Source organism: Drosophila subpulchrella, chromosome 3L (assembly GCF_014743375.2).
Source record: "Drosophila subpulchrella strain 33 F10 #4 breed RU33 chromosome 3L, RU_Dsub_v1.1 Primary Assembly, whole genome shotgun sequence".
In the NCBI taxonomy this organism is placed as follows: domain Eukaryota; kingdom Metazoa; phylum Arthropoda; class Insecta; order Diptera; family Drosophilidae; genus Drosophila; species Drosophila subpulchrella.
In genome coordinates, this window is record NC_050612.1 from 2,488,538 (window position 1) to 2,508,390 (window position 19,853).

General features: G+C 38.3%; 1 protein-coding gene across 1 annotated transcript in view; it reads left to right on the forward strand.

Annotated features, from left to right (window-relative positions):
* The first annotated feature begins 6,766 nt into the window (after nt 1-6,766).
* The window catches only part of LOC119554281 (cytochrome P450 307a1), a 74,510-nt gene continuing 61,423 nt past the window's right edge, over nt 6,767-19,853 (forward strand). Inside the window, exon 1 of the mRNA XM_037865135.1 lies at nt 6,767-7,169. Coding sequence (XP_037721063.1) covers nt 6,767-7,169 — 403 coding nt within the window. The remainder of the gene's footprint in view (nt 7,170-19,853) is intronic.

The window sequence follows — 19,853 nt, forward strand, 5'->3', positions numbered from 1 at the left end:
TATTATGATTATCGTTTTGCCAAAAATTTCCTTTTGTTGCCAATTATAATTCTGGTTATTACTTCAATTATTTCCCATTTTATTGGTATTATTGTTTTGTCGTTTTTGATCAAATCGTAAGTTGTTTCCCTGATATTTATTTTCATTTTAAAATCCATTAAACCTGTTTGCAAATTGAGCACGGAAATTGTTTGATTCTAATTCTTGGACCTTTGCCAAAGCATTGGGTAAAGCTGGTGGATTTCATGAGAAAAGAGTTTCTGAGATAGATCCATTTAGCCCAGATATAAAAATTCGTAAAGCATTGCTCCTTGTTGTTTTGTTTGTTGCTTTGGCAATTGCGCTGTCCTTTCCGTATGTCATTATGGCTTTGTTTATTAGTAGAGTCATTTTTTATTGACTTCATTATAGTATTCTGTAACTGTCATTCGTCCCTGCCTGAGGATACTTAGTTCTGAATCGAGAATTGTATTGGTCGTTTATCGCTATATATAAAGTCCAATCTAGATAAGATTGCTCGAAAGTTTAAAACGGTGCCATGATTGGTAAGAGCATCATGGGCAGCTCCCAAAATTCTATTTCGTAAAATTGTTAAGGCGATAAAATATTGTTCACTTTGAATTTTATAGAGACTCATTACAGTTTCTGCGGCTTCCCTCCAACCTACATATTGTGTTGGTTCCGCCGTGAATTTTGGTAAAGATTTTACCACTTCAAGTGTTGTATCGCATTTTATAGTTGGGTCGATTATTTGTATTTTATAATCCTCCACAGTGTTTGCATCTGTGGATAACTTTCCTTCTAATCCTTCTATTTTCCTGCTCACTTCATTTAATTGAACATTTATCAATCTATTTATTAATTCCACTGTTAAGCCTCCTGCTGTGGCTATACTACCTGCAGAAAAATTTGGTGCTAAACCTCCGGTTGCCATTGTTAAATTTATTTCACCAAAGCTTTATTAAATCTTCCAGATTGTTTCCCGATATTTTTTATTAAATCGCGAATCTATCTTACTTTTTACAATGTTTAAATTTTATTTTATTTTTGTTAAATTCACTGATCTTGGATTATAATCTTTAATTCTTTTATTATTGAAAAGTAATTTCTCACGAGACTGTCCCGATGGGGTCTTCCTTCTGTGAGGTTGTGGGTTGATCTTCCTTCCTGGATTCAGTAGAAATTATTGGCGATAGAATGCCCTTCCTTCCTTCTTTAATTTTTCCTGTTTCAGCGAGTTGTGATTTTGTTGTTGTTGTTGTAAGAGCTTGTTTGTTTAACTGTTTTAGTTTAGTGCGTTTCTGGTTTTGCTTTATTTTGTGTTCTTGTATTTTTTTGGTTTAAGATTTCGGTCCACCTTTTTTTTAAAATTCACCTTTAAATGAATTATTTCATTTTTTAATTTCCATTTAATTGTTGTTAACGACTGTCACTTTGTTGTGTTGTTTGGTGGATTTTTTAATTTCTCCACTAGAAATGTTGAGTTGTTGGCCGCGCGAGCTTCGTTTATATTTAACTTATTTTTCATTAAACAATTTTTGGAACTTCTTATTTAACGCGGCCCCACTTTGGGCGCCAATTAAACTCATCGTTAGTAGATGATTTAAAAAAATTTATTTTTTATTTTTAAAACTCGGGTGATAAAACTTTATTCTTAAAACACAATTAATACAAGACACTTTTTAAAACTTGTGAACCGATCGCGGTCTCGGATAAAATAGGACTGACTCTTAATTCTAAAAAATTATCCAATGAACCTCGGCCAGAAGCTTTCCTTTTCTAAAGCTTCCAGAACTTTAATTTTTGTTTAAAATGAAAGCTTATGCTGAAACTGTCGCATCTTGTTGTGGAATGAAATTATGCTGACCGATGCAATTGATTGAAAATCGGAACGCAATATGTTCTGAACTTAGAACGCAATACTGTGGGCTTCGAACGGAAAAGTTTGGGCTTCGAACGGAAGCTTGTGTTTACTTTACGATTGGTTTATTTATCTTAGCAGGACGGTCAAGCGCGGCCCTCGAAGTAAATGGCAAAGGCAAAGGCAGAATCTTTAACGAAGGCAAACGCAATGTCGCTGAAGACAAGGGTAACATAACTGAGATTGAAATCAAAAATTTGTTTATAAATTCCATAAGTGAAACCGTTTCACGGGTTGGATAACTTGCACATTTTTTTTTCACTACTCTCATTTTCATTAGTTTTTTACCTGGATTAGATTTACTTGCAATTTTTCGTAGTTCAGTCAACCGCCTTTTTGAAAAACACCTTTAAAATACTTCATAAGGTAATTTGTTAGTATGCGGGCTATTTCCATATGCCACAGAGCGAGACAACATTTCAGTTCCAAAAAAAAAAGTTTCACTTGTGAATCACCTTGTGAATCCCGTGGGACATGTCTTCTTGCACAAGTGAAGAATAAGTGACGCTCCATATAGAAAATTGTATGGGATGTCCGCATTTTCACAAGTGAAAATTCAAATGAAAATTTTTGAAGTCCCACGGGACTAAACTTGTTCCTTATACTCATTTTTCGTATGGTTCGTCACGTGCCGGTGACACATCCCAACTGAAATCACTCGTGAAAATCTGAATATTTTCAATGAGTTTTCACTTATGAAATCACTTGCAAGTGACACGTCCCAAGTGAAATCACTTGTGAAATTCAAAATTTTTCCCATGAGTTTTCACTTATGAAAATATAGAATTTTTAATACACACAATATTAATTACTTTTTAAATCATTTTAATTAAATTGTATAATTCAGATTTTCAATATGGGGACAATTATTGTTAGTATTTCTGTTTTTTTGTTTTGTTAGTTTGTTTTTTACGTTCGTCATCGCCTTTCTCAAACATTTGTCCGGGTCTTCGGAGTCCTTGGCCAACGCTCCTGAAAAAATGTATGGGCATTTGATTAAAAAATACGTTTTACTTTTTTATTTGTATATTTACCTTTTAGAGCTGTGTATAAACCCTTTGAGGGATTATTTTTCATTTCATTCTTGAGTAACAAATACAATACGAATTTTTAAAAAATGTAAATACAAAATTTTTTTTAATATTTAAATCAATTATAACGGACTAAATTTCTATAACTAAACTAAAAAATTATATTGTAATAAAAATGTATAATAAGTAAACATAACATTATAAGTAAATTCAATTTACTAAATTGTACTATAATCAAATAGTTTACTTTTATAAAACAATATTAGTTGTTTTTTCCGATATACAATAATGCTTCTAATATATTAGGGCATTCGCATGTCGCTGCTCCACGAAAATTTTTCCGCCGAAATATAAGTCGCTAGCCGAACATAACGGACCGGCCGAAATTTGTCTCTGCGGGCGCGGAGTGTAGGCAGATTATAAGACAAGAAAGAGAGAGAAATCTCCGAATATCTGCCTCTCTTTATTGCACGACCATTTTCGTAGGCAGTCTTCTACGCTGCGCCGACTGCTCTGCTGACGCCAACAGCGGCACAGCGCTTTAGGCACAAAAAAAAACAAAAAAGCTTTTTGCCTTGAGCCATGTCACCGCGTCCCTACTGCAGAACTGAAGGGAAGGAACAAAGCGGAAAAGGAAAAAATTGGGGATCTTGGGTAAGGATTAATTTTTAAAAATATTATGCATTTATTTGCGGCTATGCCTGAAGATTATGAACATCACATTTCAAAACCACTTTGTGAAAATGTATAACAGAGAAATAACAAAAGAAAAACTTAAAGAAGCAAGTGGCATTTTGGGGCATTTAGAATAGCATTTAAAAACTTTTTAATGAATGGTCCGAATTTAACAACTTTTGGCATGTTGATGTATGTTGGGGTCGTTCTTTTACAAACCGAACACCTTTTTATACCCTTGCAGAGGGTATATTGATTTCAGTCAGAAGTTTGCAACGCAGTGAAAGAGACGTTTCCGACCCCATAAAGTATATATATTCTTGATCAGCATGACTAGACGAGTCGATCTAGCCATGTCCGTCTGTCCGTCCGTTTCTACGCAAACTGGTCTCTCAGTTTTAAAGCTATCGGGCTGAAACTTTCCCAAAAGTCTTATATCTTATGCAGGTAGTATATAAGTCGGAACCAGCCGGATCGGACAACTATATCTTATAGCTCCCATAGGAATAATCGGAAAAACAAATTTTAAAAAATTATATCTTTGGTGTTTTTTGGCATATAACCTCCTAAGCTTGGAAATAACATTTTTTAATTAGTTTTGAATTTTGAATTAAATTTTATCGAAATCGGACGACAATATCATATAGCTGCCATAGGAACGATCGGAAAATTGGTGGAAAAATAATATGAAACATATAGCTTCGGTGTTTTTCAACATATAACCTCCAACGCTTGAAAATAACATTTTTAATTAGTTCTGAATTTCGAATTTAATTCGGTGCTTTTTAACATATAACCTCCTACGCTTGGAAACAACATTTTTTAATTACTTCTGAATTTTGAATTTAGTTTTATCAAAATCGGATGACTATGTCATATAGCTGCCATAGGAACGATCGGAAAACTGGTAGGAAAATAAAATGAAACAAATTATTGCTTCTGTGTTTTTTGACATATTATCTTATACTATTGGGAATATCATTTTTTGTGTTTTTAAATTTAATAATTATAGCTTCGGCTTGCCGAAGCTAACTTTCTTTCTTGTTTAAGTTGACATTTTTTATTTGCCTGAAACTTTTTTTTACATATACTATTCGGTAAATAAGTAAGCACGTGTATCAGGATTTGTCAAAAAAAAAAATAATTTTTTTAGTTCGAATTTTTTAAAGTTTGTAAAAAAAGCTAGTTTTCAAAAAGTACCCTCTGTTTACAAGTCTATATCTCCATCTGTAGTTATCCGATTGATTTCATGTCTTTTGCATAAAATCTTCTGAGTCCTCTACTTTTTAAATAAATTTTTTTAAACACACAAAATTTTTATTTTTTTTAAAAATAAAAACAAATTTTAATCTTAAAAAATTGTTTAACTATTGCCCCAGAAAAAATTTTTTCTATTTAATATTAAAATATGCCCCCATTCGTCACCTACAATCGGTTTTTCTTATAGTTTGGAGCCATTTTTATACCCGTTACTCGTAGAGTAAAAGGGTATACTAGATTCGTCGGAAAGTATGGAACAGGCAGAAGGAACCGTTTCCGACCCCATAAAGTTAATATATTCTTGATCAGGATCACTAGCCGAGTCGATCTAGCCATGTCCGTCTGTCCGTCCGGATGAAAGCTGAGATCTCGGAAACTACTTACGCAGCGCAAGTTTGTTTCAGCAATGTGCCACGCCCACTCTAACGCCCACAAACCGCCCAAAACTGTGGTTCCTACAGTTTTAATGCTAAAATAAAAATTTTAACTGAAATGTGTTGTTCTCATTAGTACCTATCGATTGACCCAAAAAAGTTTGCCACGCCCACTTTAACGCCAACAAACCGCCCACAAACTTCAAAATATCGTAAGTATGAACGTGGATATCTCGGAAACTATCAGAGATAGAGAATTGGAATTTCAGATTTAGATTTCGTAGCCTTGTACGCAGCGCAAGTTTGTAACGCGAATATGCCACGCCCACTCTTACGCCCACAAACCGCCCAATCCTATGACGCCCACAATTTTTATGCTAGATAAAAAATTTTAACTGAAATGTATTGGTCTCGTCAATACCTATCCATTGATCCAAAAAAAAATTTGCCACGCCCACTCTAACGCCCATATCGCTTAAATCTGTTTACCGCCGGTAGGTGGCGCATTTCAGTCTCGCTTTGCTGCTAGCATATCTCCATTTCCCTTTGGTCCCTTTAGCTGAGTAACGGGTATCTGATAGTCGAGGTACTCGACTATAGCGTTCTTCCTTGTTTGTTTTCAAGATATCGAATTTAATGTAATAAGCCCTCTGATATTTTCAGCAGCCCTCTCTCTCATTAGAATCTTATGGCGTTTGTATTTCTGAGTTATTTTTGTGAGGGCAATAGTTATAAAATTTTTTAAAATTAAAATTTGTTTTTATTTTTAAGAAATTAAAAATTTTGTGTGTTTGACAAACAATACAAAATTTAGTTTTTTTTAATCTTCAAAATGTAGGAGCACGACAGGTTCTAGCATTATGGGCGTTTGTGGGAGTTCGAGTGGCGGTGGCACCCTGTTGAAATAAACTTGCGCTGCGCAAGAAGCTTCAGAATCTATGCCTATCTATATGCCAAGTCCCAACTTTCAAGCTTTTATAGTTTTCGAGATCTAAGCGTTCATACGGACAGACGGATAAGGCTAGATCGAATCGGCAAGATCAAGAATATTTATACTTTGTAGATCAAAAACGCTTCCTCACATACTTTCCAACGAATATGGTATACCCTTTTACTCTAGGAGCAACGGGTATAACTAGTGTAATATAAGCATATAACTCTTACAAATTAGGCACCATCTTTAAACTTAAAGTCATGTATAAAACCGTGCCATCTTTATTCGTTTGAATATGGGTATATGCATCTAGGTAGTTCTTTCTTTAAAATCCCGTGAGAATATGTATACATGTATCCAGATATATGTATGCGCGTGTTCTCGTATATAACAGCATCCGTATCCGTATTTTGAAATAAAATCTGTTGACAACTTTTGAGCCCAAACATTAAAGAACCTTGTGCGGAACATTGCTTTTAAATTCCAATAAAATTTTCTGTTAGCGATAAAAGTTCTATAAATAACATACAATTATATTTTTCTTAAAAATAAAAAAGCACTAAGGCTGAATATGATTATTTTCGTGTTTAATATGATTATCCTTATTGGGATAAGCATCGTAACGATTTCATACACACGTTTACTTTTAAGAAGTAAAAAAAAAGCAATGGCTTCAACCGTTTACCAAGGAAAAGAAATTCGAAAGTTTAATCAGGCACCTGGGCCACATCCATGGCCAGTAATCGGGAACTTGGATATACTAGGTCGATTTCAATACAACCCTTTCCAGGGTTTTGGTGCATTGACAAAAAAGTATGGTGATATTTACTCCATAACTCTTGGACACACTCGCTGCCTAGTAGTGAACAACATCGATTTAATAAAAGAAGTCTTAAACAAAAATGGGAAATTCCTAGGCGGACGTCCGGACTTTTTTCGATATCACAAGCTTTTTGGAGGTGATCGGAACAATTGTGAGTTCATTAAAGAAAATATAGATTTAAGTTTTCGTTACTAAAGAATGAAACATGTACCGTTTTCAATCCTAAAAAGTATATATATTCTTAATTACTAGTGACTCGGTCCGTATTGACGCTGTGATCTTGAAAGCTAAAAGAGCTAGCAATTCAGATTCAGATTCCTTGGCTTGTCAGCGCAAGTTTGTTATCCGAATGTGTAACGCCAACTTTAAAGCAAATAAATCTGTATGTCGTCGAAATTTTTAAAGAATTTGTAAAAAAGTTTACATTTTATTTTTTTAACGGTCTTTAGCTACCGTTTTAAAAGATGTTCAAATCGGAACACTCATCAAAAAGCTGTGAGCAATAATGGCCGATACTTGTAGAAATATGGGGCATATTAGATCAGTTGGAAAGTATGTAACAGCTAGAAGGGTTTTCGATCCTATAAAGATAGTATATAGCAGATATTATATAAGTTGGAACGAGTCGGATAACTGTTTCCTATACCTCCAATTGGAATGATCTGAAATACAATAAAACAATTTTTTTTTTAATTGCAGCTTGGGTGTTTTTGTACACATTATCTTACACTCCTAAAATTAGGATTTTTTTAATATTGTAGAATTTAGTTAGCAAAAGAGATCGCTATAGTCGATGCCATCGATTATTAAACACACGTTACTCAGCTAAGGGAAGGCGAGGGAGATGGAGATATGAAAGCAGCAAGGCGACTGTAAACAAGATTGCACACTTTATTGGCTTACTAACAAGGTCGCCCCCAGCTTCGCCTGCGGAAATTTTGTAAATATATCGATATATAATCCTATACTTTTGAGTTGCTTCTATCTTTGCTGCTTAAATTAAATTTTTAACATTCCTCATCTCCACACCACCATAGAGGTAGAGGTTTTGGCGCGCATATTTTTGTGGTTTCCCCAAGGATCTATTCCACAATACAAGTATTTTATTAAACTCTTATATTTTAATTTCAAAATTTTATGATTTCTGAAAGATGCTAGTTAGTAATTATATACATTTTATTTATAATAATGTAGCGGAAAGGTGTGAGGGAAAGCCGTGAACCTATTTTTTATACCCGTTACACGTATAGTAAAAGGGTATACTAGATTCGTCGGAAAGTATGTAACAGGCAGAAGGAAGCGTTTTTGACCCCATAAAGTATATATATTCTTGATCAGGATCACTAGCCGAGTCGATCTAGCCATGTCCGTCTGTCTGTATGAACGCTGAGATCTCGGAAACTATGAAAGCTACAATACTGAGATCAGGCATGAAGAATCCTGAGATTCCTGCGCAGCGCAAGGTTGTTTCAGCAGTATGCCACGCCCACTCTAACGCCCACAAACCGCCCAAAACTGTGCTTCCTACAGTTTTAATGCTAAAATAAAAATTTTAACTGAAATGTGTTGTTCTCATCAGTACCTATTGACTGGCGCAAAAAAAGTTTGCCACGCCCACTTTAACGCCAACAAACCGCCCACAAACTTCAAAATATCGTAAGTATGAACGTGGATATCTCGGAAACTATCAGAGATAGAGAATTAGATTTCGTAGCCTTGTACGCAGCGCAAGTTTGTAACGCGAATATGCCACGCCCACAAATCGCCCAATCCTATGACGCCCACAATTTTCATGCTAGATAAAAAATTTTAACTGAAATGTATTGGTCTCGTCAATACCTATCGATTGATCCAAAAAAAATTTGCCACGCCCACTCTAACGCCCATATCGCTTAAATCTGTCTACCGCCGGTAGGTGGCGCATTTCAGTCTCGCTTTGCTGCTAGCATATCTCCATTTCCCTTTGGTCCCTTTAGCTGAGTAACGGGTATCTGATAGTCGAGGGACTCGACTATAGCGTTCTTCCTTGTTTGTTTTCAAGATATCGAATTTAATGTTATAAGCCCTCTGATATTTTCAGCAGCCATCTCTCTCATTAGAACCTTATAGCGTTTGTATTTCTGAGTTATTTTTGTGAGGGCAATAGTTATAAAATTTTTTAAAATTAAAATTTGTTTTTATTTTTAAGAAATTAAAAATTTTGTGTGTTTGACAAACAATACAAAATTTAGTTTTTTTTAATCTTCAAAATGTAGGAGCACGACAGGTTCTAGCATTATGGGCGTTTGTGGGAGTTCGAGTGGCGGTGGCACCCTGTTGAAATAAACTTGCGCTGCGCAAGAAGCTTCAGAATCTATGCCTATCTATATGCCAAGTCCCAGCTTTCAAGCTTTTATAGTTTTCGAGATCTAAGCGTTCATACGGACAGACGGATAAGGCTAGATCGAATCGGCAAGATCAAGAATATTTATACTTTGTAGATCAAAAACGCTTCCTCACATACTTTCCAACGAATCTAGTATACCCTTTTACTCTAGGAGCAACGGGTATAACTAGTGTAATATAAGCATATAACTCTTACAAATTAGGCACCATCTTTAAACTTAAAGTCATGTATAAAACCGTGCCATCTTTATTCGTTTGAATATGGGTATATGCATCTAGGTAGTTCTTTCTTTAAAATCCCGTGAGAATATGTATACATGTATCCAGATATATGTATGCGAGTGTTCTCGTATATAACAGCATCCGTATCCGTATTTTGAAATAAAATCTGTTGACAACTTTTGAGCATAAACATTAAAGAACCTTGTGCGGAACATTGCTTTTAAATTCCAATAAAATTTTCTGTTAGCGATAAAAGTTCTATAAATAACATACAATTATATTTTTCTTAAAAATAAAAAAGCACTAAGGCTGAATATGATTATTTTCGTGTTTAATATGATTATCCTTATTGGGATAAGCATCGTAACGATTTCATACACACGTTTACTTTAAAGAAGTAAAAAAAAAGCAATGGCTTTAATCGTTTACCAAGGAAAAGAAATTCGAAAGTTTAATCAGGCACCTGGGCCACATCCATGGCCAGTAATCGGGATATACTAGGTCGATTTCAATACAACCCTTTCCAGGGTATGGTGATATTTACTCCAAAATCTTAGACACACTTGCTGCCTAGTAGTGAACAACATCGATTTAATAAAATAAATCTTACAAAAAATGGAAAATTCCTCGACGGCCGGGCTTTATTTTCGATATCACAAGCTAGGGGAGGTGATCAGAACAATTGTGACTCCCTAAAAAATATATAGATTTAAGTTTTCGTTACTAAAGTATGTAACAGATAGCGTTTTCAACCCTATAAAGTATATATCTTCTTAATTACTAGTGACTCGGTCCTTATTAACGTTGTGATTTTGGAAACTAAAAGAGCTAGAAAGTTGGCATTTGAGATTCAGATTCCTCAGCTTCTTAGCGCAAGTTTGTTATCCGAGCCCATCAACTTTTAAAGAACTTGAAAAAATATGTAAATTGCACTTTTTTTTAGCTACTCTTTCAAAAATTATTCAACTCGGAACACTCATCAAAAAGCTGTGAGCAATAATGGCCGTTACTTGTAGAATAAAGAAGTACACTAGATCCGTTCAAAAGTATGTAACAGCGAGAAGGAAGTGCTTCAGATTCTATAAAGTATGACTATTTTTGATCAGGATCTCTAGCCATGTCTGTCCTTTTTATTCGAACGGGTGGTATTTGTGAAAAAGCAGTTTGAAAAAATATCAACAATTAATGTTCCGATATTATATTTCTTCAAGAGCGGAACTCAATTTTATTAATCCTTATTCGCCAAAATTTTGTAGCTCAATCGATAGGTATTGACGAAAGCAATCATGACAGGAATGTACTCAAAATAGTCGCTTATTTTTAAAATTATCGGGATGAATCGTTCACAAAAGTCTTATTTCTATTGCTGATAGTATATAAGTTGGAACGAGTCGGACAACTGTTTCCTATACCTCCAATTGTTAAATTTGTTAAATATTTTACAATTTTGAATTACATTTGTAAGAAATGGCTAAATCATAAAAATTTAATATCAAAATATGTCAAATTTTCGCGACAGCTGAACATGTCTCGTGCGAGCTCCGCGAAAAGTGCAAGAAAGTTGATAAATTAAATGCAAACAAACCCCAAAAACTAAGCTGGTTATTTTCAAATAAGCGAAAAGACGCTAAAACCCAAATAAATTTAGGTTTCAACTCACAAAATTGGTGTAATGACTTAAACTAGAACATAATTATTTTCTTACAATAATAAATATGTGCCACGCTAATAAAAGCTCATTGAGCTACTAACAAAATAAAGAGCGACTCAGCCCCGCGAGCCGAAGAGACGGTTACTTTTCTTATGTCTCAACGCGTGATAGCGAAGTGCAAAAAACGACCCTTCTGTCGGTCGATAGCCAAAGAGCACGATCTTGCTCACACTGCTTACCTACGGCTACCTCTACTCCGACGGCGTGGAGCCAACAATGCAAGCCCCCCACCATTAGTTTAGACCCCTGGCGCACCAACAACATGCAACGCAACAACAGCTACGGCTATTATTTCGGAATCGACTGCAACAGCAGCTCTAAATACAACGGCAACATAAACCACGACAACAAATCAAAACCAAAACCAAATTCAGCAAGCGGGTCGGGCCATACAGACCGGACTAGATCGGTACATCCATATCAAGCGTAAACTTAGCCCGCAGAATACCTCGGTAGGTAGCAAGTCAAAAATAAACCGTGTCCAAATAGAAGAAATTTTTTCCGGGAGATCCAACAGCAATAGATTTGCGCTTCTAGCAGAAAATGAACCAGAACTGGCTCAGGAGACCCAACTGAAACCTTAGCCCCCACCAATTTACATTAGGGAGAAAATCTCGAACACCCTGTCAACAAAATTGTTGCGCTGCCCGGGGACGGAAACTTTCATGTTGTTCCGGCCACAAAAGGGGATATCGATGAAACCAAGCTTCATACCAAATCTGAAGAACATTTCCGAGCAGTATCCAAATACCTAGAGGAAGCTAGGAAAAGCTACTACACGTACCAACTAAAAAGCAGCAATGGCCTCCAAGTGGTACTAAAAGGAATCGAGCCCGACGTAACAGCAAAGGAAGTTATCGATGCTCTCATCGAAGGGTTTTCTGCATAGAAGGTCAGTAACATTATAAACAGGATAGAGGTTTACGCCGATGGTTTCAGCAGCGGCGGCGGCGTAGAGTTCTAAATTACCCAGCGGCGGCGGCGTAGCCGTTAGAAAGAACCGGCGGCGGCGGCGGGTACGCCGCCGGTGAAATTGTCGGCGGCTGGCGGCGTAAGCATTTAATAAACTGATTTTTTTTTTCCTTTTATTAATAAGTGAGTCAAGCGAAATAACAAATTAAACTAAAACTAAATAAGAGTCTTTTCTTGACTTGATAATTAATAAGTAAGTTAAGCGAAATAACAAATTAAACTGAAATTATTGACTTCATAATTAATAACTAAGTTAAGCGAAATAACAACTTAAACTAAAATTAAAACAAAATAACAGTCTTTTCTTGATTTGACAGTTTTGAGATTCATTGTCTTTTCTTGACTTGACAGTTTTGAGATTCATTGAAATTGATTGAAATTGAAATTCATTGTCTTCATTATTAAACTATTAAAAAAAAATTCTTAAGAAAAACTTTCCTTACAAGTTTCGTAGTTATCATGAATGAAAATAATTTTATTGACGTTGTGAGGACTGAGCTGCGACCGTTTATATGTAATTGTAAGACCAGCAATGGAAAAGACTCGCTCACTTGGTGTGCTCGTTGCCGGAATACACAATACTTTTTGTGCCAGCTTCGATAGTAAGGGCATTGCAGTTGTTTTTTCCTTCCAAAATTTGTATGACGCCGAACGCCGCCGCCGCCGTCGCCGCCGCCGCCGCCGCGCCGGTTTTTACGTGACTCGGCGGCGGCGCGTCAAAAAAGCAAAAAATCGGCGGCGGCGGCGGCGTGGCTCGGCGGCGTATATGTCTAAAACAGGATCAGGTCGAGCTGGAGCCAGACAGCAGAGTCTTGAAGAGAAATGAAGTGCACCCCATTTATAACCTGCAATACATATTGCACCGAAGAATTAACGTGGAAGAGCCAAATAAAAGGAACGGCGCAGTTCAATGCACAAATTGTCAGGAGTATGGACACACCAGGGCATACTGTTCACTTCGAACAGTCTGTGAAGCTTGTGGAGACTTCCACAAATCGGCTAACTGCCCTGCCAACAAAGAAGACCCCAAAAAGAAAAAAAGCGTTAACTGCCAAGGTAACCAGATGGCAAACTACAGGGGCTCTCCGATCTACAAGGAGATGAAGAACCGTATGCGAAAAGTGACAGCAACGCGTCATCAGAATACCCAAAATGCGTACGACGCCGGAAGTATTTTTCGGCACGGCTGCAAGATCCTCATTTGGTCAATTAAATACCCAGAAGAGCTTTTCATACGCCGTTGCCCTTCGATAAGAAACGGAAAACCCACTCCAGTCTAATCTAGGAAACGCTCAGCAGATCCAAGTATAGTCACAAAGCACTCTGGAATCTATGATGGTCACTATGCAACAAAGTATGATGGAATTCATGTCATTCATGAAAACGACCATGCAAACACTGGTTCAAAACCAGAACATGGTGTTACAGCTACTTGCAGCTAAGCAGTCCAAATAACAGGTGGCAAATCTACGAATAACAATGTGGAACGCCAATGGCGTTTCGCGGCACAACCTTGAAGTAACACAGTTCCTGAATGATAATCATATCGACATTATGCTACTGGTAGAGACGCACCTCACAAACAAATACAACTTCCAAATAAGAGTCTACACTTTCTACCGCACAGACCATCAAGATTGTAAGGCCCACGGCGGAACCGGCATCGTAATCAGGGAACGCATCAAGCACCACTTTCACCAAAGGCTTGCAACTAATTACTTGCAAGTCACATCTATCAAAGTGCAACGGATACCTCACCATAGCCGCTGTCTACTGCCCGCCTCGCTTTACCATTTCGAAGGACAATTCATGGACTTCTACAACTTGCTTGGAGATCGCTTTATAGCTGCAGGGGACTATAATGCCAAACACACGCACTGGGGATCACGCCTTGTGACTCTCAAAAGAAGGCAATTATACAATGCAATCATAAAACCGAACAACAAATTAGACTATGTTTCCCCTGGCAGCCCCACAAACTGGCCAACAGACCCCAGGAAAGTTCCAGACCTAATAGACTTTGCGGTGACAAAAAACATTCCCCGCAATATAATAAGCGCCAAAGCGCTTTCGGACCTGTCGTCAGACCATTCGCCAGTGCTAATAACTCTTCTTCAAAGCACAAAAAACGCAGATCACCCCCTTAAGGCTGACGTCGCACAGAACCAACTGGTTAAAATATAAAAAGTATGTAAGCTCACACATCAAATTAACCCCTCACTTCAACATCGAAGCGGACATTGACTGCTCTACCGATGCTCTTGAAGAAGTATTCGTGGAGGCAGCCACTATCTCAACACCACAAGGCAGGGACGTGCAAACCAACCACTTCAAAACTAATCTGCAAATTGAACGATTAGTCCTAGAAAAGAGGCGCCTGCGACGTGCCTGGCAAACCAACAGATCTCCGTCATCAAAACAACGTCTTAAGGTAGCCACTCGCACACTAAATCGAGCTCTAAAGCCAGAAACAGAAAATGCACAGCTGCGGTACATTAAAAAACTTTCGCCAACCAGTGCAAAACATCCTCTGTGAAGGGCTCACCCAAATCTGAGCTCTCCAATCGGAGCAGTCACTCCGATAAGAAACTCATCTGGCATCTGGGTCCGCAGCGACGAATGTAGAGCCGAAACTTTTGCTTTACATCTCAGAAATGTCTTCCAGCCGAACCCTGCCACTGGTTCATTTTTCCTACCGCAAATCGAATCTGAATCTATTTCCCTACCACCATTGTTTCAGCCGGTGACGAAATAACCCCAAAAATGTTAATTAAACTTTCAAACTCTGCCATTGAGGTTATTTGTAAACTCTTCAATGGGATCATAACTCTCGGCTACTATCCGAAAAAATGGAAAAAATCTATTATCATTATGATACCGAAGCCCGAAAAAGACCAAACAATTCTGTCATCCTAGAGACCAATTAGTTTATTATCGTGTTTGTCTAAGTTGTTCGAAAAATGCCTTCTAACTCGCATAATACCATATCTAGGAGCACACAATGTTATCCCTGCTCATCAATTGGGCTTTCGTCAAAACCATGGAACAATCGAACAAGTTAACAGAATAACATCGGAAATACGCACAGCCTTTGAGCATCGGGAATACTGCAGCGCAATATTCCTCGATGCACAAAATCAAAACACACTTGTCTTATTACATACACTCACTAGCTTCTTCGTATCTATACAACAGAACCTTCGCAGTAAGGTGCAACACAACAACATCCGACGACTACATTATCAAAGCTGGAGTTCCGCAAGGAAGCGCGCTAGGGCCTACTGTGTTCCTTCTATACACAGCTGATATTCCCACGAACGAGCAGCTAGCCACATCTACGTTCGCTGACGACACCGCAATTTTAAGTCGCTCGAGGTGCCCAGGCCGAGCCACAACACAGCTAGCAAACCACCTCCTCGTAGTAGAGAGGTGGCTATCTGATTGACGGAATAAAATAAATGAACAAAAATGTAAACACATAACGTTTACTCTCAACAGGCAAACATGCCCTCCACTATCATTGAATAATACGCAGATTCCCTAAGTCAACGATGTAATGTATCCCGGCGACCACCTTGACAGACGACTAACCTGGAGAAGACACATCGAACGCAAGAAAGTACATCTAAAACTAAAAGCCAGCAGCTTCCATTGGATTCTTAACGCTCGTTCGCCCCTGCGTCTGGACTACAAGGTTATGTTCTACAATTCCACTCTCAAGCCCCTCTGGACATATGGCTCCCAGCTATGGGGGAACGTAAATCCTGCGAACTATCACTGGTTCACCGTGGTATATTCGCAACCAAACCATCCACATGGACCTAGGCATTCTTACTGTAAAAGATAAGATAGACAAACAAAATATAAAAAAAAAACAAGGGAGAACGCTATAGTCGACTATCAGATACCCGTTACTCAGCTAAAGGGACCAAAGGGAAATGGAGATATGCAAGTAGCAAAGCGAGATTGAAATGCGCCACCTACCGGCGGTAGACAGACTTAAGCGTTATGGGCGTTAGAGTGGCATGAAAATTGTGGGCGTCACAGGTTTGGGCGGTTTATGGGTGTTATAGTGGGCGTGGCATATTCGCGTAACAAATTTGCGCTGCGTACAAGGCTTCGGAATCTAAATCTAAGTCCCAATTCTCTATCTTTGATAGATTCCGAGATATCCACGTTCATATCTACGGTTTTTTGAAGTTTGTGGGCGGATTGTGGGCGTTAAAGTGGGAGTGGCAAACTTTTTTGGGTCAATCGATAGGTATTGATGAGAAGAACACATTTCAGTTAAAATGTTTATTCTAGCATCTAAACTGTAGGAGCCAAAGTTTTGGGCGGCTTGTGGGCGTTAGAGTGGGCGTGGCACTCTTCTGAAACAAACTTGCGCTGCGTAAGAAGCTCAGGAATCTGCATGCAGAATCTCATCAGCCTAGCTCTTATCGTTTCCGAGATCTCAGCGTTCATCCGGACAGACAGACGGACATGGCTAGATCGACTCGGCTAGTGATCCTGATCAAGAATATATATACTTTATGGGGTCGGAAACGCTTCCTTCTGCCTGTTACATACTTTCCGACGAACCTAGTATACCCTTTTACTCTACGAGTAACCGGTATACAAATATGTCAAATATCGTTATAATTAGTTTTTTATGCTAGTGAACTGAAATGTAACATTAACTTAAAATGTCTGATTATTAAACCCGTTACTAGTAAAGTTAAAGAGTTACTAGATTCGTCGAAAACTATGTTACAGGTTGAAGGAAGCGTTTCCGACCCCATAAAGAATATATAGTCTTGATCAGGATCACTAGCCGAGTCGATCTAGCCATGTCCGTCTGTCGGTATGAACGCCGAGATCTCGGAAACTATATACTATAACTATACTTGGCATGCAGACTCTTGGGCTGCCTGCGCAGTGCAAGTTTGTTTCAGCAGGGTGCTACAGCCACTCTAACGCCCACAAGCGACTATTACCCGTCCAGCGGCCACATTTTTCAACACAGTAAAAATTTAAAAAAGAGTTGGTTCTTTAGCCAAGTACTCAGAGGGGCAGCATCCTGGTAATGGCTCCTCCAGCTGTCCCTTAGCGGGCGACCTTATTTCCTCCTCCTCCTTACCTACATATAGAAGCCGGCGCGTCCTCCATCTCTACCTTAGCTGCCAAGTAGTTGGTAGAGGTGGAGTTCTCAGTGGAGAGCTCGTCGGAGATCGAGCGAAGTCCCACGTTCCTATCCACTGGGATTCTCTAGTGGATCTCCTCCAGCACTTCAACTATTCTGCGGATTTTCCCCGTTGTGGTATTGCTTCCTGTCGGTCAAGTCCCACAATAATGGGCAACAGCTTGGATTAGGCGTCCTTTTTCATTTGCTTTGACCTCCTTAAGGCGTTTTTGGGGTTTTTCTTCCATTTTAAATTTTTTTTCCACACTGCTTTTGCACGATTACCGCCAAAGATTGAATTTCGTATTTGAATTGAACTTCGTATTTCGTATTTCACTCGCTAAACCTGGTATACTTTTTGGTATTTCCTTAGCTAATCTGAGTACCGCGCTGAAAAACAGACCCGAAGAAAAGCGTTAGCCGCGTATTTGCCTCTCGCTCACTCCTGTGGTTAGCTCTCGGTTTTCGTCGATGTGAGTACTAGGCTTTATTATCAATACCTAACTACATCCCAAAAATGATTAAAAATTGATGAGTCATTTAAAAGTTATATCCAAATAATAATCAACATTTTGCAATTCAATCGAGATTGCACGCCATATGCAGCTAATAAGCTGTTTTCACTAATACGCCACCAAGCCGTTACGGGCGCTATAGGCTAGTTGGGGCTGTAGGCCAAGTGGCGCTATAGAAGAAGAAGATAAGTGGAGCTTTAGGGGCGCTGTGTTAAGGAAAAAAACAAAATTGCTTTAAGCATATCTCCATTCCTCTCGCACTGCCTTAAGCTGAGTAACGGGTATAGAATGGTCGGGGACATCGACTATAAGGTTTTCGCTTTTGTTTTCCATAAATCTTTATATACGTTTCTCCCAAAGGAACAACCTTATACATTGCTCCAACAACCTGCAAACTTCGGCTTGCCGAAGTAAGCTTCCTTTCTTGTATATTCTAGCAATAAAACTGTAAGAGCCACAGGCTTGGGTGCTTGTGGGCGTTGGAGTGGGCGTGGCACCTTCCCTATCTCTAGAATCTGTATGTCTAATCCCAAAATTCTAGATTTTATAGTTTCCGAGATCACAGCGTTCAGGCAGCGGACAGACAGAAAGACAGATTCGGCTAGTTAATCTGATCAAGAATATATGTAGGTTTCCGAAAACCAGAAGAGAAAATAGAGAAAGACACACTCACTCACTCATACTCTTTAAAAAACGCAATGATCGACGAGTTCGGTGTGAGGGTATCATCGGCAGAGGTTCATCGTCGAACGCATCGTTGCACGATTACCTGTATGCATTAATGGAATTGGCAAAGTCAATAGACTTAGATGATGAAAGCTTAATTGAATACTTTGTCGAAGGTATTCCAGATGCCAAGGTAAAAAAGGCTTTATTATAACAAGCCAAGACTATTAAGCAGTTAAAAGATCAGATCAAAGCATATCAGAAAATGCAAGGATCTACAAAACAAGTCAGGTCTGACTCTCTCTTTAACAAAGATGAGAAAGAGACAGTCAAAGTAGTTGAGAGGGTGAGAAAATGTTTTAACTATATTGACTAATCTTACTAGAAAAAAGATTGGCAAGCAATAAATGTTTCAAATGCAACCAGCCAGGACATAGAGCGTCCCAGAGCCAGGTCTAAATGGTTCCCAAGCAGGAAAAACCACAAACCTTGTACATGTAGAGGGCGATGCGAATCCAGAAGCATGTTTACGTCTTCAGGACTAGATTTAAAGTATATTTTGCTTGGAAAAGTTACTTTTAAAGGGATAAAGGATACTGGAGCAGATCATTGCCTTCTGCACCGACTTATTAACTTGAAATTCGGAGAACAGAGCTTGACAGGAGATGAGCAATTTTTGACTGAAATCGGGGAAAGTCAAATCGTGACTTTTGCAAGGCTAATTATATAAGTACAAACAGATGGCATCAATCTTAACATAGAATTCAATGTCTTATCCGATGAAGACATGGAATTTCATGTTATTTTAGGCAAGACCCTAATGGAGTTGGTGAACATGAAAGTGACGAAGGATGGTACCGAGCTCGTTCCCATATCAGACAAATCAAAGGTCCAAGAAGGGGAGGAAGACAAAAATTCATGCATGGAATTGCTCGATGAGTTTCAGAGCTTGTGCAACCTTAGAGCAAACAAGAAGTTAGCTTGATGTAGAGTTGGCACATTTACCACATTTACAGCGAAGTGCTGTGAAGCGCATGGTTGAAGAATTTAAGCCCAAAAGAAATGTTCATTGCCCAGCTTATACGGAGCAGAAGGTAGTAGACGAACAATCGTATGCGGGGCGAAAAAATATGGACAAAAACGGTTACGCTGCGATTTTGAGGGACAATTTTCTTATATAAATGGACAGCGTGATAGAAACAA